Source organism: Ochotona curzoniae, unplaced genomic scaffold (genome assembly GCF_017591425.1).
Source record: "Ochotona curzoniae isolate NIBS_2020 unplaced genomic scaffold, NIBS_Ocur_1.0 scaffold_1037, whole genome shotgun sequence".
Lineage (NCBI taxonomy): Eukaryota > Metazoa > Chordata > Mammalia > Lagomorpha > Ochotonidae > Ochotona > Ochotona curzoniae.
Window position 1 is genome coordinate 17,667,877 of NW_024467083.1, and position 19,836 is coordinate 17,687,712.

General features: G+C 58.1%; 2 protein-coding genes and 1 long non-coding RNA gene across 6 annotated transcripts; all 3 read left to right on the forward strand.

Annotated features, from left to right (window-relative positions):
* The first annotated feature begins 2,669 nt into the window (after nt 1-2,669).
* On the forward strand, nt 2,670-11,371 carry ATXN7L2 (ataxin 7 like 2). Of its 3 annotated transcripts, XM_040998933.1 has the most exons (12): nt 2,732-2,858; nt 4,755-4,820; nt 5,171-5,275; nt 5,686-5,896; nt 6,170-6,453; nt 7,047-7,129; nt 7,429-7,694; nt 8,582-8,783; nt 8,909-9,030; nt 9,501-10,296; nt 10,675-10,758; nt 11,155-11,371. In XM_040998933.1, exons 1-12 carry the CDS (start codon nt 2,732-2,734, stop codon nt 11,167-11,169), a joined length of 2,361 nt encoding a protein of 786 aa, XP_040854867.1. In that variant the 3' UTR covers nt 11,170-11,371. The 3 variants fall into 3 exon arrangements, with proteins under 3 accessions (XP_040854868.1, XP_040854869.1, XP_040854867.1); XM_040998934.1 differs by lacking the exon at nt 10,675-10,758 and having other exon boundaries at nt 2,670-2,858; XM_040998935.1 differs by lacking the exon at nt 10,675-10,758 and having other exon boundaries at nt 2,682-2,858; nt 6,266-6,453.
* Nucleotides 11,372-12,395: 1,024 nt separating this feature from the next.
* Nucleotides 12,396-15,194, forward strand: LOC121168414 (cytochrome b561 domain-containing protein 1). Of its 2 annotated transcripts, XM_040998515.1 has the most exons (3): nt 12,396-12,578; nt 13,606-13,643; nt 14,135-15,194. In XM_040998515.1, exons 1-3 carry the CDS (start codon nt 12,431-12,433, stop codon nt 14,636-14,638), a joined length of 690 nt encoding a protein of 229 aa, XP_040854449.1. In that variant the 5' UTR covers nt 12,396-12,430; the 3' UTR covers nt 14,639-15,194. The 2 variants fall into 2 exon arrangements, with proteins under 2 accessions (XP_040854449.1, XP_040854450.1); XM_040998516.1 differs by lacking the exon at nt 13,606-13,643 and having other exon boundaries at nt 12,431-12,445.
* Nucleotides 15,195-15,348: 154 nt separating this feature from the next.
* LOC121168604 lies at nt 15,349-18,555 on the forward strand. The gene is made up of 2 exons (XR_005885735.1): nt 15,349-16,355; nt 16,393-18,555. It is a non-coding gene; the product is annotated as an uncharacterized LOC121168604 (long non-coding RNA).
* Nucleotides 18,556-19,836: the final 1,281 nt, after the last annotated feature.

Here is a 19,836-nt window from a genome sequence, read left to right on the forward strand (position 1 = left end):
GTGAGATTTACATCCTCAAATGCTCCAGAGTCCCTTATTGAAAAAATTAGAGGTTTTGTTTTGTGTTTTAGATTGTGGGAGGAAAGGAGCTGAGGAAAGGAGAAGGGTGATGAGGCAGGAATATTCTGTCTGAAGCTCACCCTCTCTCTCTCTGTCCTGAGCTGTCCCCATGGTTACTCAAGGACAAGGGGGGACAGTTCTGCCCACAGCTCAGAGAACAAAGGGGTGACCTTCACTCTCCTTTAAGCCAGCCCCTGTGGGGGTCTGTGAGCAGCTTCTCATGGAACTTTGTTTGGATTCTGTGTCTGTATTTGTAATTTATTTGAAATATGATGGATAAAGTAATCTCATTTTGGGAGGGGGGCAAGAGTAGCAACTGGCCCCTTCCAGCTAGGCAAACAGGGGAGAGGGTTCACTCCTGCTAAGGATCCCCACCTTCCCCAAAATTAGCCCAGATTTCTCAGTGGAGCAATGAAAGCTTCTGTTTCTGATGAAGAGGCCAGCGTGTTCTCAGCCGGAAGAGAATCCATTTAGGCAGTGCGGTGGTCTCACCCTCCACGGCCACCCAGGAGGAAAGGCCACTTCATCTCATGCCTTCCAGAGAGCTAGGCTGGGCCATGTGCTTAGGGCAGAGCTGTCCTCATAGGACTTATGTCCCCTCCAACCAGGGCTGGCATTGCCACTTTGCTTAGCAGGGCCCTAGGGAAGAGATGGTGTCTGGTTTCTCCAGCTGCTGTGGGAGGCTGGGCAATGCACTTGCCATTTGCCCTAGTGAACCCTGACCTGGCTAGGGGGCCTCACCTAGGTAGGACCTCTCCTGGGTGCAAGTGCCCCCCAACATAACGATCACAGGTCTCCCCCTTGGGGGATGTTTGCAGATGGGGGGGTGGGGGGCGGATGTTGCATGTTGTTTTCTGGTGCTTGTTATTACACATTTGAATAAACAGTGCCTGCAAGAACATTTGCTACCAAGGAGCCAGGCCGGCAGACCTTCTGGGGCTTTTATTGTCTCTTCCTCTCCCTCACTTCATGCGCTTGGACAAATATCAGCATTTCCACCGAGACACCCTGCCATTCCTCTGCACTCTACACTCCAAGCCACAGAGTCTGCTGGCTGAGCATTTGTTCCTAAACCTTCCCCCCACCCCATCTGGTGACATCTCCTCCTTTGGTGGCACCCAATTAGTCCCAAGTAACTGGGACTCATTAGCAAATCTGGAGCACACTCAAAAGGCGAGACATAGTGGCTTCCACATTGCTGTTTCCATTTGCTCTCCTACCATCTGTGACCCAAACAAGCTTCCTGTCAGGGGTGCAGGGCCATATGCTCCGCTCTTTTAACTAGAAGGTTCTTGCCGAACAAACCTGCAACCGCTGTCTCCCTTCATGCAGACAGCCACACTCTGCAGAGACACCCCTGAGAAAGATGCACACCACCAGCATGGTCCCCAGCTTCCTGGAACCCTAGGGAGCTTCTCAGGCTGGGAAGCTCTCCCTTCAGAGATGATGCTGAAAGTCTTTACAGATTCCCTGCAGCAAAGAAGGAAAAAAAAATCTGAGGTCTCCAAGTCAAAGATGGGAATTTCTTTGGTCCCAAACTTGGTTTTTTCCTTAGGGGAAGGGATGGATCTAAGAGTGAGATGGCAGGGCTTGGGGAAGAGGGAAGCATTCATATTAGTTTTCTGGTGTTATTGGGGGTGGCATACTGGGTGGGGAGAGAGAAAGCAGCCTTGCCTCTCTTGTGTGAAGGTGGGAAGAAATGTCATCAGCTGAGCAGAAGAAAAGAGCTGGATAATTAAGGTAGCTTCTCCAGGCCTCAGCCAGGAAGAATGACCCCACCTGGAGAGAAATCGCCCTCTCTCCAAGGCTTTGGGAAGCCTTTCCAGCAGATCCGTAGGAAAAGAAGCTCCGGTGATGGATGGAGTCAGAGTGCAGCCGGGGTTTGGGAAGAGGCGTCCGGGTTATCGATCACAGGCGGAGCTGCTGCAAAGGCCAGCAGCCTCGGGGCCAGCCCTGTGCTGTAGGGCTGGCGCTGGCTCAGGGAGAGCCTTCTGTCATCCTGACAGGTGATCCTGGTCACTCAGCCAGGTCCTCCCGAGCCCAAGCAACACCGCTCCGACCCTCCGCTCCGCAGCAGGCGGCGCGGGGTTCCCACGGAGCAGGCTCGACAGGAGCGGAGACCCTCCCCCACGCCACCCCCTCACGTCCTTCAGCACCTCCTACGGACTCCCTCCCCTTGCCCTTCGCCCACCTCCCTGCACCTACCCTATTCCATCTACCGGGGAGCAGTCACTTGGTGGCCACCAGCCCCCCAGGAAAGGGGGAGCCAGCCGGCTTTGGAGGGAGAGAGGACGCATGGCTTTAAAGGGACGTCTTGGGCAGAGAGGTGTGGGGCTGGGGTGTGCCTGTGTGCAGTGAGCTCGAGACAGTGGCGGACCGGTGACACAAAGGAAGTGCGCCCAGGGCGGAGGAGAGATCGTGGTGGGCTCGGGTCATCTTTTTCCTCCCTTCACGCGTTCATGTCGGAAGGTCTCTCGCTGCAGGATCGCTAGGGCAGCAGGCGGTGGTGGCGCCTTCAAGACTACACTTCCCAGAAGGCTGTGCGGGAGGGAGCGGGCGGGATAGCCAACCTGTGTTGCGCTTGCGTACAGCGAGCTGGAAAGGTAGTTGGGGGGAGGCGAGGGGAGGCGTGCCCGCGGCGGGCCGGGGCGAGCGCGCGTCCGCGGCGGTGATGGCGGTGCGTGAACGCGCGGCGGCAGCAATGGCCGCTCTGGAGCGGCGGGTGCCGAGTCTCGATGACTTCGCGGGACAGAGCTGGAGCTCGTGGGTGGAGCGGGCCGAGCTGCCCGCGGGCGACGGTGAGTGAAGCCACCCCGGAGTCGGGGACCCCCTCGCCGCCTCCCCTCCCCCTCCCGGGGCCCCCGCCGGCTGAGGGGAGCCGCCGACTGGAGCCGCCGTCCGGCTCCCCGGCCCCCCAAACAAAGGACCCGCCGGGTCCTAGTGCCCGCCCGCTGCAGCGGCCTCGCTCCTCTGGGTCCTAGTGCCGGCCCCTCGCTGCGAGCCCACCCTGCCCACCGCTGCCTGCCGGTGCCCAGCACCTGCCCCCACGTCTGCTTGCCTTTACCTTTCTTCTTGCCAGCTGGCTTCCATCTTCCGCCCCTCCTGCACCTGCTCCGACGTTCCCCATCCGCAGCAGTCCTCTCCACGTGTTTCCCACGCACCCCGCTTGTCTGTCCCCCACCCCAGACCTCGTGTTCCTTTGCCTTTTGCCCCACACCTCCAGTCCCTTTTCGGCATTGGCTTCCCCGCTGCAGTGCTCCTAGACAAACCCCCCACCCCCCCGCCCCTCCGCTCTAGTTGGTCCGTCCATCCATCCATTTCTCCGTCCTGCCCCTGTCCCTCCCTCTCTCAGTCCATCTGTCCATGCTGCCACCCCTCTGTCCTTTCCCAGACCCTCACCCTGCCTGTTGGTTCTCTCCCCTGACCCCTGCACCTTCTGTAAGCCAGTGGGTGCCTTTGGTGAGCAGGCCCACAGCCCCTTCTCCTGATCTTTGTCTCTTAGGTTCCAGGGAGCACTTGGCCTCGTGGCCTGTGGGGGTGGGGGTGACAACAGGCACTGTGCCCCCAAAGAAGTTTGCAAGTGAGAAGAGGTGGGGGAAGAGACCTCCTGGAGCTGGTCTCCAGTGACACTTGTACTCCTCTGAGACATCTGACTCCCAGCTCGATTCTGTCACTCACTGCCTACACTTGCATTCAATGGACTTAAGAGAGTGGGAGCTGCCTCTCATCTCTCACGTGCCTAACCCACCAGCCCTCAGAGCAGCATCTTATGTAAGACAGTCAGCCACCTTCTCGTCCTAGAAAGGGACCAGGATGCTGGTGGACACCAGACAGCAGAGCTCAGTGGCAAGCTGGGCCACCCTAGCACTGCCCCAGGAAGGGTGGGCTAGGCTGGGGCCTTTGGCAGGGTCTGGGTGCACTGAGAACCGGAAGCAGAGTCAGACGTGTTTGGTGACTCAGAATTTATTTATTTAATTTTTCAAGGGCCCGGGAGGGGATGTAGGTGAGGGAGGGAAGAGAAGAGGAAAGAGGTAGGGGGATGGGATAAGAAGAGCTGCTCTGCACAGCTAAGATGTTTTTGTCATTAACCCAGAAACTGACACACCGAGCAAGCCCTGATGGTGAGGGAATCCCCCAAAAGGAGGGGAGCGGCTTGTTGGCGCTGCCAAAGGGCCCCAAGACCCTTCCCTGCTCTCTGACTATCCCATCAGCATAGGACCCGGGAAGCCAGGGAGAACTTGGGCAATGCTGTGGTAACTCAGGTAGAGTAGAAATGGGGTTCATGGAGGTATGGATCTGGCAGAGGATTTTTGGGATGCCAGAAAGGACCCATCTGGGAAATCTCGGAAGCAATTTGAGGTTCTCTAGAAAAAGATTCAAGGACATTTTCCTTTAAGTGGAAAAGAACGTCCAGAAAGGAGGTGACCCTTACCCACTGTCACCCAGTTTGGGCCACAGGGAAACCCTGTCTTGCACCTTGCAGTGAATGGGGCCCTTAGAAAGGTGGTTGCATTCTTCCTGCCATAGGCAGCTGGAAACAGAAGGATGGGCAAAGAGCAGGACTCTCCCTCCCCTCCCCCCACATCCCCTCCCGATAGGCCATCCGAATGCTCACGAGTGGAGTGTGCATTCCATGCTGCCTTGGCCCTGCTTGGGGTGGAGGGGTGGCCCTCTCAGCTGCATTTGTCTTCCAGGAGCTGAGCTGGAGGAAAGCAGCAAAAGCGCTAAGAAGCTGGATGCCATGACCCTCATTAAAGAAGGTGGGCACCACCACACCCCAAGACTGGGACCCGGACACACAAAACGCCCCAGGAGGAGGTGGCCTGCTGGAAGTAGCAGAGCCCCCTTCTGATGGCTCTGGGTCAGCTTCTTGCCCTGGCTCCTGGAACCCGCGCCCCCCTACCCCTGCTCTGCCCAAGGTTGGAGGTCTGGATCCTAGGGGATTGGTGCCTACTCACCAGAAAACCCAGATCCTTTGGAATGGGTTAGCTTAAATTCTGGCAGCTGGGAGCATCCAGCAGCAAAGCTGGGAGGTAATGCACCTTCCAAGTGGCACGTGCCTGTTCCCACGGGCCCCAGCCGCAGGTGATAAGGGCTTCTGTCATTGCAGACATGTCCATCTTCGGGCACTGCCCTGCCCATGATGACTTCTATTTGGTCGTGTGCAACCACTGCAGCCAGGTGGTGAAGCCTCAAGCTTTCCAGAAGCACTGCGGTGAGGGGAGCCCTGGGGAGGGAAGAGAGAGAGAGGAGGGGGACAGGGAAAGTGGAACACAGAGCTCTGGGTGACAGGGTCAGTGGGGAGGGTGTGTGAGGCAAGGGAGGGTGACACTAGGGGTGGGAAGGGCCTGGGGTGGCCTGAGCACTTGACTCGGAGTCTCAGAGCTGTTTTTTGAGCAGCCTTCCAGCATCCTGTGGAGTCAGGGGAGGAGCTAAGTGCCAGGCAGCTGGGTGTAGAATGCAAAGTCTGGGAAGGCTCAGATTGGAAAGGGAGGCCGGGAGTTGGGAGAGTGTTCGCTGTGGAAACTCCACTTCTCAAACTTGAGTCTGTGGGCCGGGTTACGAGGCTGGGCTGGAGGGCATTGGTGGCACTCACCTCTGTGACTCTCTGCCTCCTGGTGACAGAAAGAAGACATGGGTCCCTCAGCAAGCTCTATGCCCGGGCCCCACCCCCACCTCCAGCCCCCGCCAGCTCTCAGAAATGCCATGTAGTGAATGGACAGGGCCCGGCTGGCAGGGCCCCAGGTTCCTCCAAAACCTCCTCCAGGGAGAAGGGCCAGGGGTCCCGGAGCCGCGGCCACCAGCCTCCTGAGAAGTCCCAGAAGGACAGCCTCTGGTAAGGAAGAGGCCACAGGCTGCCCAAGATCAACCCTGACTTTTCCCCAGGGAGGGGGTGACTCAAGTAGAGGCAGCCCAGGGTCAGGGGGTGCTGCTCCCGGCAGAGGGCAGCCAGTCCTACCTGCATCTCCTTTCCATGTATTCCAGGGAATAGGGGTGTCCTCTGTCCATGTTCTGACCAACCGCTACTCCCCACCCGCACCTCCCCCCAAGTCCCAGGGCCTGGGCCCGCCCCCCCACCCCGCAGCCCACACCCTCTCTCCATGTGTAGCCTTTTCGTGCCTGTGGTGAATCTGGAGAAGATGTCCAGTCTCCCGAAGCCTGATGGACATGGAATCAGGGCGGCCCCGCCCTCTGCTTTCCTCAGCCAGGCAGGCGGCCTCACCAAGGACTCCCCAGGGAAGCCCCCGACAGCAACCCCCTCCAAAGAACCTCCTGGAAGAGACGGCATCGAGATAGTTCCCAGTGAGGGCTCTGGACATCGGGCTGAAGGCAGCCCCCCTGAGGAGTCTGGCGGGGCGCGGCTGCCACCCAAAACCCACCGGAAGATGGCGCGTGAGTGGTTCTGGGGCTGCAGATTGGGAAGGGAAGGGAGAGGAAGGACTTCTCAGGGCTACTCCTCCTTTGGGAGAGACGGGGAAGAAGGCCAGGAAGGAGTGGGCCTGCTCATCCCAGCTGGCAGTGTTCAGGTGTTCCTGTCGCATATTGAACTGTTTGCTTCCTCAGAAGCGTTTCTGTAGCCCTGGGCTGCTGATTTAGTTCTAACAGGTGAAGTTCAAGGTGACTTACCTTTGTGTCATGTCTCAATTGAATCCCAAGACACCAGACCCCTCGCAACTGGTCTCTCTGGCATCCCAGATGCCTTTTTTTCTGCTTAGGGTTCTTGATATGTGTTGCCCTGTTTTGGGCTTGAAGCCCAAAGTAGTTCTTGGTCTGGGGCCAGGAGGTGAAGGAAGGGGAGAAGGCAGCATTGCTTCCTGAGTCCAACAGAGAAGTGTTGAGACCCTAAAGAGCTGTCCCCGAAGGGGACCCCATGCACCTGTGTGTTGGAGGCCCTCCTGCCTTAGCCTTGAGCAGGAAGGGGCCACAACCTCTCAGGAGGCTGCTGGAGGCGGCCTTGGGGGTCACCAGAGCTGCTGTCCCCACAGGGAAGGAGTGTGACCTCAACAGGCAGTGTGGGGTGATAAATCCAGAGACCAAAAAGATCTGTACCCGCCTGCTGACCTGCAAGGTAAGTGTCATCCCCACTGCTCCAGCAGGGAGAGTTGAGGTGTGGTCTGAATCACAGCTCAAGGGGCAAGGAGGGCACACCTATATGAGGGAGAGGACATGGTGGGGACAGTGGACAGGCAATGGCTACTGCACCCTGCATCCCAAAGGAGGGTTTTGTCCACACAAGGGAGTGAAACAGAAACCTCCAAACACTCACCTCCCCTCTCTCTTCGCTTGCCCAGGCCAGAGAACACCACTGTCCCTTACCCCTGCTCAGCTCACACCCCCTCCCCATTCCTCCGCCCTACTGTATTCTAGATCCACTCAGTACACCAGCGTCGGGAGGTCCAGGGCCGGGCCAAGGACTTCGATGTGCTTGTGGCAGAACTGAAGGCCAGCTCCCGTAGAGGGGAGTCTCCCAAGGAGAAGAGCCCCGGGCGCAAGGAGCCAGCTGTCGAGCGCCCTGCCCAGGAGCCCCCGGCCCCAGTGCAGGTGGGGGTAGCAGTGGCGATGGTGGCGGCTGCCCCCAGCAGCAACTTCTCTGCTTGCGCCAAGCAGACCTACCCGTACTGTGCACTGCCCCGGTAAGTCCAGGGCCTAGCCCCCTACCTCACCTGGGGGAATACTCAGCCCCTAACCCAGTAGCCAGTAGGGACCCCCAAAGATAAGCCCAGGAAAGTGTGCTCCCTTGGCCCTGAGCTTGGGAGGATGCCTGGGGACCCCCAGCAGAGGTGTGGAAGCAGGGGCTTACCCTCCCACAGCCTTCCCTCTCCCTCCCCTGCCCTCCCCAAGGCTCTCCTTAGCGTGCCAGATCCAACACCTGGGATGTGAACGTGTTCCCAGCTACCTGGGGAGCCGAAAGGGTCAGGGTCCTGGGTAAAGCAGTCCTACTGTGTATTCATTCACTGGCCCCTTCGTGTACAGAGGCTACGCTGGACCCCGGGGAGAGCCTGCCTGGCTGAAGGAGACACACACGCATCTCTGCCTGTAACACCAGGGGCAGACACGAAACGCAGGCTCAGCTCACAGACAGGCTCCCAGGAATATGTGATGCCAGAAGGGGGTTGAGAGAGTTGACGGGGCTGACCAGAGCTGGGTGCAGTTAAGCTCGGAAGATTTTCTGGAAGGAGGCCAATCATGGAGCAGATTCCCCACACCACTCCCTGAGGAGGCAGGGCCTGGGAATTGAAGGGGTGGGGCAAGAACCCCTGGGGAGCTGTGGCCCCCAGATCTCTCTTGTCTCTAACTCTGTGAGCCCTGTCATTTCCTCCCTTGCCTTTTTCCTCTCCCTGTGATTGCCCAGCAGGGTGTCTGCCCTGGCACTTTGAGCTAAGTGGATTCAGGGAAACCCCCTCACTGAAAACCCACCCACCCCCACCACTTCCTGATCCCCGACCCCAACACTAACCTTGACCTGTCCCTAACCCCAACCCTGGTCACATCACCCTCACAACCCCTTTGGCCCTTCCAGGTCCCAGGCCTCCTCTGAGAGTGAGGTGGATGATGAAGGCCCCTGTGGTGGTGGTGATGGGGACCCAGGCCTGTTTCCCTTCCCCCTGCCCCGGGGTGGGGCTCAGGCCTCCAGCGAGGAAAGTGAGGAGGAGGGGACTTCTGAGGACCTTCACCTCCCCGCTGAGTGCCATTATACAAGCCGGCCTCCTCGGCCACAGGCGGTAAGAACCCGGGGCTAGAGCCCAGAGTCACGGTGGAGGGTGGGGAGAAGATCAGGTGGTGAGTGGGTGCAGATGCCCTTCTCATACTGAGGCCTTGCCATCCTGCCCCTTCTGCCTGCCTGCAGTTCTGCACCTTCGGGAGCCGGCTGGTGAGTCCCGGATGCTATGTGTTTAGCCGCCGGCTGGACCGGTTCTGCTCAGCACTCAGCTCCATGTTGGAACGGCACCTCAGCTCGCACATGTGGAAGTGAGTCAGGGGGCTGGGTAGGTGACAGAACTTCCCTTGCTGGGCCTCCATGGTGCACCTTGGCTGTTTGCCAGGAAGAACCAGATGGGGAGTGACATGGAAGGGTGCTAGCAGGTGGCAGCCTGGGGCTTGGTTAAGGCAGGGCATGAACCGGTGGTCTGGACTCTTGCTCCTCCCCTCCAGTATCTTTTGGCTAACTAGGGATAATTATGGAGCAGTAAAAAGAGGCGCAGACTGGGCCTGCCTGTCTTCTAGCACCTACGTTGTGCGCTAGCTTGTTCGTTCTTTCCTTCCTTCCCTCCTTCCCTCCCCATGCCTTCTCCCCAGCCCTCAGTTCCCATGTCTCCCAGCAGATGGCAGCAACCCTGGGCTCTGCCAGCCGTTTCTAGGTGGGGCAAGGATGGGTTTCTGTTGTGGGGAGGCCCTCTTGTTTGCTTGCCAGTCACCACAAGGTTCTCTTTCTGCCGCAGGAAAATCCCACCGGCAGCTGAACCTCCCTCCCACCTTGTCAGCTCCCCATTATCTGCTCCCCTGAGCCCACCCTCTGCAGGCAGCTGCCCCCGCCTTCCAGGCCTACCCCCCAGACCTGCGTGCCCAGCCTCCACACCCCCCACCAAGGACAGCCTCGTCCCCAGCTACCCTGCAGGCTCCCCCAGCGTGGCTGCTGCCTGCAGCCAGGCGGAGTGCATGGGTGGGAGCCAAGCTATCACCTCACCGCTGCCTGCCAACACGCCGTCCCCGTCCTTCAGCAAGCTGCCACCTTCCAAGGCCAGCAAGTCATCCAAAGGCAAGGATGGGGCTGAGGCAGAAGCCCCCTCGCGGAAGCGCAAGTTATCTCCTGGCCCCACCACTTTCAAACGGACCTGCATCCTGGAGCCCACTGGAAAAAGCAAACCTGCTGGCTGTAGGGGCCTCACAGCCAAGACCAAGACAGCCCTGGGTATGGGGCTTAATGGGACAGTGGGGCCACGAATGAAACGGGCAGGGCCCCCGGACTGTCGGGGTTCCCCTCATCAGCCCCCTACACCTGTCAAGGCCTCTCAGCTGGAGAACCGTGGAGTGGCTGGACACCCAGCCAAGGACCTGCCAACCAACTGCCTCTCCGAGGAGGAGGCAGCCAAGAAGCGCAAAAACCTGGCTACTTACTGCCGGCCGGTGAAGGCCAAGCACTGTCTGCCTGGCGCCCCTGGTGACGTGGCCTGCTCTGCACGCCGCAAGAAGCCGGGCCCAGCCCTGGCCTTCGAGGAGAAGTGCTCCACCCTGAAGGTACAGGCCCAGCCTAACAGAGGGCATGGGCAGGGAAGGGGCTGCCCAAAGCATGGTGGATGGCCATGAGGAGCAGTGGGCAGCTGACATGGAGAAGGCAATCAACAGCAGCAGTGGGGGCAGGGAAGCTGAGAGTGTTTCCAGGCCATCAGCTCTAGGGCGAGACAGGTTAGCTTTTGGGAATAACCCCAGCCTCAGTGTGATGACCTCTGCCCTCTTGGCAGCCCTTAGCTCTGGGCTTTTGCGTTCAGCCCAGGGGTGCTGCTTGCTGTGGCCCCACTGGGACCTGCAGCTGCCTGGGTGCCCTCTGATGGCAAGGGAATTGAGGTCCCCGAGCTATGAGGTGGGCTGGCTGTCTCACTCGTGGTTTTTCCTCAGGGCGTCATGGAAGGACCCCCAGAGCTACACAGCTCAGGGTCCACATATGCGCATGTGTATCCACGTGCAGGCGCCCACCTCCAGGTAACAGGCAACCAGGGTTGTTTTGTTTTGCTTTGCTTTGTTTTGCCTGGTGCAGCAGGCCATGGGTTCCATACATTAGCCAGGAGAAACTTCTTGGGGTGGGACAGGGAGCTGTCCCTGGTTTGGGCATGGACCAGATGCACAACGGCTCGCCTGGCACCCAGGGGAGAGCCATGGGATTGGCAGTTAGGCTGGGGGACCTGGGACACCTCCTCCCTTGTTTCCCTGCCAGGCTTGTGCCTCCTGGGCAGGCATGCGTCTCCCCCTTGCTCAGTTCTACGCAGCAGGCCAGTAGGAAGTCGGGTGCTATCCTTCAGTGGCTCCACCAGGTCCCCGGGCAGGACCGCTGGCAGACCCCAACCCTGACCCTGTCTCTTACCTCTTGTCTCCCTGCAGTCAAAAGCCCATTAACAAGAAAGTGCCTGCCCACTGCGATGGAGCTGCCAGCACCTCCTCCCCTCCAGATCCGGGCCCCAGGCTGCTGCCGCTTTTTATAACTTTATATTATTTTTTTTAAGAAAAAAAAAACCTCTTTAAAATACCTCAAGACTGTCTCCCTGTTCTGTTGCTGCTAAGGAAATATACAAACAGAAACACAGAAGGAAGAAAGGAATGTGTAATGAAACCAGTGTCCTTACTGTCCCTGATGGTCCCCCACCCCCACACACACCCCCCGAGAAGCAGGTGGCAGGTCAGTTGGGCGTCTGGGTGTTCTGAAGCAGCGTGGAGGTATCTGGGAGCCTGACCTGATGGGATGGCCAGGCAGGAGCCTGTGCCACCAAGAGGACCCCAGCTCGGCTCTGGGAGCTTTGCCCCAAGGGTCGTTGGGAATTGGCTGCCAACCCTTTTCTGGTCTTCTGGGGACCCTACAACCTGAACTGCATTAGGAGAGGGTGGTCAGTAGACTGGCACCCCAGAAAAAGGTAGAGCCTTTCCCAGGAGGGCTCCTGAACCACTCCTGTTTTGCAGACAGGAAGGAAAAAAGTAATCAGTCACAGAACGTGGGGTGTGGGAGGCCCCAGACTCTTTGGGGTTGAACAGCTGACGTGGGGGCGGCAAGGACTGGGAGTGCCCCAATTCCATTTTTCTCTGTGGGACGACTCCCTGTGCAGGGAGGGGAGGAGCCACCCATCTCCCTCCTCCTGGTCTTCAACCCTGTATTCAAGAGGTACAAGTGCACTGCATTTCTGGCCGCGTCCTTTTCCTGCCGTTCTCCTTGTTCTCAGGCAAGGAGGAATCATTCGTGTTCCCCGAACATGAGAGGAGGGATGGCGGGAGCCAGCGAGCAGCCAGGGAAACGCAGTACCCGCCCGCCCCCCAAGCTGTTCTAGATACTGCCTCACACTCTTGCTTACGCCTGCCGCGTGTGGGATTTGGCGTTTCCCACGGCTGCCTGAGACGCGGGCCTTCCCAGACACTAGCGTAGACAGGAAGGTGGGCTTGGGAGGTCCCTTGTGTCCCCCACGCTGCCCCGACGGGCTGTCCTGGCAGCAGGGCCTGCGGGGGCAACAGGCGCACTTCCCCCCCAGCCCCGAGAGGGCGCTGTGGGCGCCGCCGTGGCGCGGCCGGAGGCATCCCCGGGGAGGAGCCTCTCCTGAAGCCGCCTCCGCGATCGCAGACCCGGAAGACGCGCTCAGGCTGCTCGAAGGGTGCGGTGCGGGCCGGCGCGGCCATGCACCCGCTGGAGGCGGGTCTGGTTCCCGCTGCAGCGAGGGAGCCGAGACTGACCCGCTGGCTGCGGAGGGGCAGCGGGGTCGTGGCGCACCTGGTGGCTTTGGGCTTCACCATCTTTCTGACAGTGCTGTCGCGGCCAGGAACCAGTGAGTGGGTGGGGCCGAGGGAGAGGCGGGGCCGCGGGAGGGGCGGGGCCTCGGGAGGGGCGCTGAGGGAGCCTGGGTGGGCGGCCCTGAGGGTGGTGAGGGCCGCGGGAGGGGCGGGGCTCGGGAGGGGCGGGGCTCGGGAGGGGCGCTGAGGGAGTCTGGGTGGGCGGTCCTGAGGGTGGTGAGGGCCGCGGGAGGGGCGGGGCCGCGGGAGGGGCGGGGCCTCGGGAGAGGCGGGGCCGCGGGAGGGGCGGGGCCTCGGGAGGGGCGCTGAGGGAGCCTGGGCGGGCGGCCCTGAGGGTGGTGGGGGCCGCGGGGCGGGGGGGGTTGTCGGGTCCAGGGGATCCTGGGAAGGTGGGGCTTTGCGTGTCACAGGGGGAAGAGAGGATGAATGAACCGAGCCGAGTGACCACTTTTTTTTTTAAGTTATTTATTTTTAATGGGAAGTCAGATTTACAGAGAGGAAGATTTTCTGTGCTCTGATTCGCTCCCCAAGTGGCCACAAGGGCTTTAGCTGAGCTAATCCGAAGCCAGGATCCAGGAGCCTTCTCCAGGCCTCCCACGCCTGGGACCCAAAGCTTTGGGCCATCCTCAGCTGCCTTTCCCAGGCCACAAACAGGGAGCTGGATGGGAAGTGGGGCTGCCAGGACGTGAACCAGCATACCTGTATGGGATCCCAGCGCCTGCTGGGGGAGGACTTTAGCCACTAGGCTGCCATGCCGGGCCCTGAGTGACCACTTCTTTCCTAGCAGGATACTCCCTCCCCAAAAGGGTCTGCATGAAGAAAGGGGGGCCCAGTAAGGAATCCAGGCTAAACTTGTGTGTGCTTGTAGGGCGTTCCTGCTGGTTGCTCACCCTATAGCCCCTGACCACTGTGCTTTATCCCACATCCCTGATTCTGAGTTAGGGACCAAACATCTGCCCTTCCCCTGTGGTCAGACTCTATGGACTCCAGCAAGCCACTGTGGGGGCAGGAAGGATGGTGCCCCCTCCCCCTGGCCATCAGCCTATTCTCTTTGATCCTCAGGTCTTTTCTCCTGGCACCCTGTGTTCATGGCCTTGGCGGTGAGTTTGGGCTTCTATCAGCAAGGGATATGTGGATATGCTGGGCTTCACCCCTAGAATAGCATCCGGCCTTCAAAAAGTACAGCCTTTGAACAGGGTCTCTGGAGCAGGGGACAAGGGGGCATAACAGCTGTGGCTCCATCTTCACGGCCGCCCCTATACACAACTCCCAGAACCCCTGGGCCTGGGAAACCTGGAGGGCTGGGCCACCTGGAAAGCATCACGTAGTTGAGAAGGCGTGACATCTTCCTCCGCTACTGGAAGCGTAAGCTGAGAGGAGGGATAAGAAGGGGTGATCTCCCCTGGGCTTTCCCTTCACCCTGAGAGTTGAGGTGCCTCCCTAAATGGTGACACTTGTCCTGTGGTTCCCTGTGGAAGCCCTCCAGCCTGGGCCCTTTGTCCTTTTTGTTTGGGCGGAGGAGGGCGGCTGATCTTTCTCAGCCCTCCAAGTCAGTGCCATGGGGGCTCACAGGCCTCCCCTGTGTCCACAGTTCTGTGTCTGTATGGCCGAGGCCATCCTGCTGTTCTCACCAGAGCACTCCCTGTTCTGCTGCTGCTCCCGAAAGGCGCGGATCCGGCTGCACTGGATAGGGCAGACACTGGCCATCCTCTGCACGGCCCTGGGCGTGGGCTTCATCGTCTCCAGCAGGATCCGCAGTGAACTGCCCCATCTGGTGTCCTGGCACAGCTGGGTAGGGGTGCTGACCCTGCTGGCCACCAGCGTCCAGGCACTGTGGGGACTCTGCCTCCTCTGTCCCCGAGCTACCAGGGTCTCCAGGGTGGCTCGTCTCAAGCTCTACCATCTGACATGCGGACTGGTGGTCTACCTGCTGGCCACGCTCACAGTGCTCCTGGGCATGTACTCGGCGTGGTTCCAGGCCCAGATCAAAGGGGCAGCCTGGTATTTCTGCCTGGCACTGCCCCTCTACCCAGCCTTGGTGATCATGCACCAGATCTCCAGCTCCTACCTGCCGAGGAAGAAGATGGACACGTGAATTCCTCCAGGCCCGGGTGTAGCCTTGGTGTTCAGTGCTTCCACTGGTGACCTCCAGAGGGGACCTGCTTTGGAAGTGGTCAGGTTTTGTTTTTGTTTTTGTTTTTTGCACTTTTTGGGTTGCTGTGGGTGGGGGCTGCAGAAACTCAAGGTGCTATTTATTGGGAGGGAGGACTCAAGGGGGCAAAGGCCCCAGGTGCTCAAGAGCCTGATCCTAAAACCTTCCTCTTCCTTAGATGGAGTAGCAGGTGGTGGCAGAGGTGGATTTAGGGTAATCATTTCTGTTTGCTGTACACCTGACTTCAGTGCAGGGTTCCTGGATGTTATCTTGGTAGACACAGCTGTCTGAGTCACTTTGGAGAATGCGCTGTGTGGTAGAAAGAGGCCAGGGGTCTTGCTCATGGGCTTTGGTCTCCTAGGTATGGTTGTGTGTGACCTCCCATAAGTTGGGTATCTCAGGACTTGAGTCTCCTCAGCTGAGAAACGAATGTATTGTTTTAAAAGATTTGTTTATTTTTATTCAAAAGGCAGGTTTTACAAAGAGAAGGACAGCAAGGTCTTCCATCCACTGGTTTACTCCCCAAATGGCTGCAACGGCAAGATTTGAGCCACCTGGAAGCTGGGAGCCAGTAGCTTCTTTCAGGTCTCTCGCAGTGGAGGGTCCCAAGCACTTGAGCTGTGCTCCACTGCTTTCCCAAGACACATAGAGGTAGAATAGCTGGGACACGAACTGGCGCCCATATGGGTTGCTGGCCCTGCAGGACAGAGGATTAGCCCACTGTGCCATCCCACTGGCCTTAAGAAATGAATGTTAATAAATAGTCTCTAAGCAGTGTCCGTCAGGTTGATGCTTCAGAATGCCCTCTCCCAGCCTGGATCACGTGGCTCACATAGCCGCCTATGGATGGGAGTTCTTACATTCATCCTTCTTGTCCTCACCCAGTGGGACTAGTCTGCCCTGGTGACCCTTCAGAAGTTTGCCAACTTGTCTCCTGGCAGGCACTGTGGATAAGCAGGGGTCTAGGTGGCAGTAAAGGCACTAAAGTCACTTTAAAGTTTTTACAGTAGGGGAACCTTCTGGCTTAAACATGCTGTAGCTCATGGCTGGGGTATTTACAATGCTAAGAATTTCCTTCTCCTGAATCCTAGGCAGGCTGGTGCTTTACCCTCCCAGGGCCCAGGTTCTTGCTTGAGTGCAGAGCTTTGTAGAGCTCTTTAAAGCTCTAAGAATCCAACAGGGACCAGGGAAGTGGGACAGGGCCCTTCTACCTGAGCAAAACAGCTACCCTAGTTCGCTTCTCTTCTTGACATCGAAGTTTTTGGAGATGTCTCCTGCCAGCCCTAGGCTCAGGAGAGGGCTGAGTTCTAGTGCCAGTTGGCAAAAGGTGGCCAGACTCCCTTCCCTGCAGAGATTCCCCCACTCCCACACCCACTAAAGGTAGGGAGTGCTGACTGCCTGATGGGTCAGCTGTGGCCTGCTTATTTGGGGGTGCTAGGATGTCCTCAGCTCATGGCACAGACGGAAGCGAGGCCAGCTGCTTGAAGTAGGCTGCTCTGTGGCAGTTCTGGGGTACACAGGCAGAAGCTCAGGTTCCCCCCGCCCCCTGCCCTGTAGGGACAGTGGGGAGTATTCGTACATGCCAGCAGGGTGGAGTTCTCAGGTTTGCAGAAGATGCCAGGCCTTCTCCCCTGGTGGCTCTGAGGCAGGGAAGTTGGGTGTGATTCAACTCGCTAGGGCAGGAGGCTCCTCCTGAGCCGGGTGGCATCTCCTTGGAATGCTATAGACCCCTGGCAGTGAAATGAGGCCTCTGCTTATGTAGAGGGCATGGGTTCCTGATTCCTCCATTGCTGTCTCCACTCTCAAACCTGCCAAGCTGGTGTGAACTTGGAAGAGGTGGCGGTCCCAAAAGAGGAACTGTCTTGTCTCTCCCCTCAATCATGGCCAGCACTGACACTTTTACCTGGTCTGCAGCAGGGCAGGAGAGCCAGGTGAGGTTCACCAGCTTGTTCTGAAAGCAAGCAGGCCACACTGGAAAGCTTGAGCCTGTCTGAGGTGTCGCCTGCTCCCAGGTGGTGCGGGGGCTGGGGGGCGGGTGGGCAGGCACATTGACAGCCGGCGGTTTGCGTGGGCTGTGCCATCTGATGTCTATTCCCAGCCATGGGAGGAAGGGGGGTTGTTTATATTCCCTAGGAGGAAGGGACCTTGCTGCCGCCTCTCTGACCAGTGTGGCAGAAGCGGGGAGTGCAGGGCAAAGGGGAGGGCACAGGTGGTCTCCTGATTAGTTGAGTCTGAGTGCAGTATAGGGAGGGGTCACCAGGGGGAGCCCTTTCTGGCAGGCCAGATTGCTAGGGTGGTGCTGCCTCACCGCCCAGCTTTTGGTATCTTCCCCTATCACCACCTGCCCTCTCATGCTGGGGCAGAAGCTGGACCCTCCCCCACCCCCTGCCCCCATCAAACCTCAGTGCCAGGAAACTCTTCCTCCAGCTGGGATCTTGGCGTCTGCCAGCTGCCTGTGCCTCCTGCTTGAGTCTTCTTCCTCCCTGCACCCTCCCTTCTCCCCATCTTCCTGGATGTTCCATGTCTGGGGTAGGAGCTGGGTTCCTCAGCAACAAGCCAGAGGTACTGGTGGCAGAAGCAAAGATCTGCCCTTTTGCTCTTGTTGCTGGGCTGGGGAAAGCCGCTAGTAGAAAACAAAACAAACAACAACAACAAAACAGGGTGCTCAGATAAAAAAAAAATCACTTACACGTTTTGCCTATCATTTGCACAAATTTCCATATCAGGCTCACCAAGTCCTGATTCCAAATTTGATTATGTACCATGTTTGATTATATTCAGACTCAACCTTGAGGACATCAGAAATGTGGATGGTGTTTGTATCCAAATCCAAATGGTAATAAGGTTGCTATTTTGGGTTTGGAATACCCTCCTAAGCCCCAGTCTTTCCTGTACCCACCCCTTCTTCCTCTTGAGACCGCCTTGGCTGCAGCTGGTGTAGAATGGCAGGAGTTCCAAGCCCTGTCTGAGGAAGTCTAACAGGGATCACCTTGCCTGTTCAGCTGCCATCACCGGCCCTGTCATAGGGGATGGGGCCGACTAACCCTTCCCCACTGTCCCTTTTTTGTCATTATCCCCAGCCCTGCACTTCCATGCCTGGATGCTGTGGGTCTTGTTTTGAAAACCTCACAGAGGGAGATCCAGGCATGCACTGGGAGCCAGCTGGCTGCTGAGCCGAGGCCTGTTCAGAGTTAATAATAATCATTAGCTGAATGATGCTGGGACCTTTCAGCTCCAGATCCCTAAGCACTTGCGTACTGAGTCAGCCAGCCTTCACTTTCCCCCTCTGCCTGGCCCCGAAAAGGGAGGCCCTGTGGGAGTTGGGGGTGGGGGTAGTCAGGAGTGTTGTCGCCTAGCCATGCCCTGAGGTACCCCTCTCCTGCAGGTGGGCACTGAGAGCCACTGTCAGCGACCTACCTTGGTTGGCTTTGCATCCGATGAAGGTCAGGCTGTGTTGGGAATACCATGTGTGTTTGGCAATGACTGGCAGTAGCAGCAGCAGCAGCAGCAGCTGTTCACCCCAAATCTTTGCTACCCTCCTCTGCCTCCAGAGGGCATCTGTAATCCTGAGGCCCCTTCTGCAAACTCAGGGAACTGGAAAAGTTGGGGTCCTTTGCATGTGGTGCCTCTTTATCTGACTGGCATTAAGATCCTGCATGTTATGAAATGAAAGGCGCATTGTCTCCGGGAGCAGGCAGCAGTGTGGGTCTCCATCAGGTTCTCATCCCTGTGTAGCCACGGGCAGATCAACTCACTGCTCCACCTACCTCACAGGGCTGTTGTGGGGGGTTAGATGCCAGAAAGGAATGTTTGCAGGCACTGGAAAACAAACATTAAACAGATGTAAACAGGTGGTGTAACTGCGTTTCTTGTCCTTTTAACTGAGCCTTTCTCGAAGCAGGCAATGAACAGTCATAGATAATGATACTCAGAGGCTGCACTGACCTTCGTAAGTGGACACTGATGCAGGTCTTCTTTCCAGCTACAAGGTCAGCTTTTATCCACTCCTTCCAGAAATGCTGGCAAGGCTGCAGCTAGTGTTATTTTGCTCCAAGGGCTGCCCACCTGGTGCTCTTAAGGGAGCTGACAGTACAGACTGCCGCCAGGTCCATCCTGCTGGCCTCAGAGCTGCTGGTCACAAGCCTGTGGCTGTCTCTTCTACCACGTCCTGCCCTGCGGAGGAAAAGGGGGGCAGCCTGGCAAGGAGGTGAAGAGAAGCCAGGGGAAAACAAAACACAGCAGGTGGCGTGGTTGGCGTGGTGAGGGGAGATGCAGAGCCGGGAGGGGCGTGGCCCCAGGCTCCCAGACTCCTTTCCTGCCCTCAGAATTGGATCACAGTTCGCCCCCTCCTCTCAAGCAAAGTGCTTTACTGGAATTGGAATGCAGGGGTGTGTGTGAGTGTGTGTGCATGTGCTCACCAGGAGCAGTTCTGTTTAAGTTAAAGGAAAGAGCCTTGCCATTCCATTTGTGTGAGAACAGCCAACTGCCTGCTTGGAGTGGACACGGAGGCAGGAGCCACAGCAGCACAACACTGGGCTTCATGCAGATAGACACCTCCTGCAATAGAGTGCCCCTCCCCCACTGTGGGGGAGAGAAGGGGGAAGGTGATCAGAGAGTAACAGTCCCAGTTTTTAATCCCAAAATGAGGTTCTGACTTGTCTTGAATCAGATTAAGAAACTGTTTCTGCATGCGAGAACACAGCTCTGTTTTCATTGAGATACCTGAGAGGCCGCAGCATCTCTGTACTGAAAGCAGGTACCTAAGGATGCCCAGTCCCCCGTTGGCTAACTACTGCCAAGTGGAGGCTACTGCATACCTCTCAGTACTCCCAGCTTGTGGGCCCCATGTGTACACACACTGCTTTGGGAGTGAGCAAGATGTGCTTTCTGTGCCAGTGCCAAATGGCTTCCTGTCCTGGCTCACCGGATAGTGGCTCCTCCCAGGCCCTGGTTCTGTGCATTCTGCAAGCCAGGGACCACACCCAGGCCAATACAAACTGGGAAGCCTAAGTATGCTCCCCACCAGCCCTTTCCTGCTGGTAGTGTGTTTGTCTGGTGAAGGACCCAACAGGTAGCTGCGTTACTTGTCCTCTCCCAAGCCCCAGCATCATTTCCCTGTGGAGCACTGAGCTCGCATCTGC

Excerpts from the sequence above, each read along its gene's own strand:
- ATXN7L2 (XM_040998933.1), top strand. The coding sequence starts at position 2,732 with ATGGCGGTGCGTGAACGCGCGGCGGCAGCAATGGCCGCTCTGGAGCGG. Across the intron at positions 6,454-7,046 it reads AACCCACCGGAAGATGGCGC|GGAAGGAGTGTGACCTCAAC; the intron begins GTGAGTGGTTCT and ends CTGTCCCCACAG. Across the intron at positions 10,297-10,674 it reads AGAAGTGCTCCACCCTGAAG|GGCGTCATGGAAGGACCCCC; the intron begins GTACAGGCCCAG and ends GTTTTTCCTCAG.
- LOC121168414 (XM_040998515.1), top strand. The coding sequence starts at position 12,431 with ATGCACCCGCTGGAGGCGGGTCTGGTTCCCGCTGCAGCGAGGGAGCCG. Across the intron at positions 12,579-13,605 it reads GCTGTCGCGGCCAGGAACCA|GTCTTTTCTCCTGGCACCCT; the intron begins GTGAGTGGGTGG and ends TTTGATCCTCAG. Across the intron at positions 13,644-14,134 it reads CTGTGTTCATGGCCTTGGCG|TTCTGTGTCTGTATGGCCGA; the intron begins GTGAGTTTGGGC and ends CTGTGTCCACAG.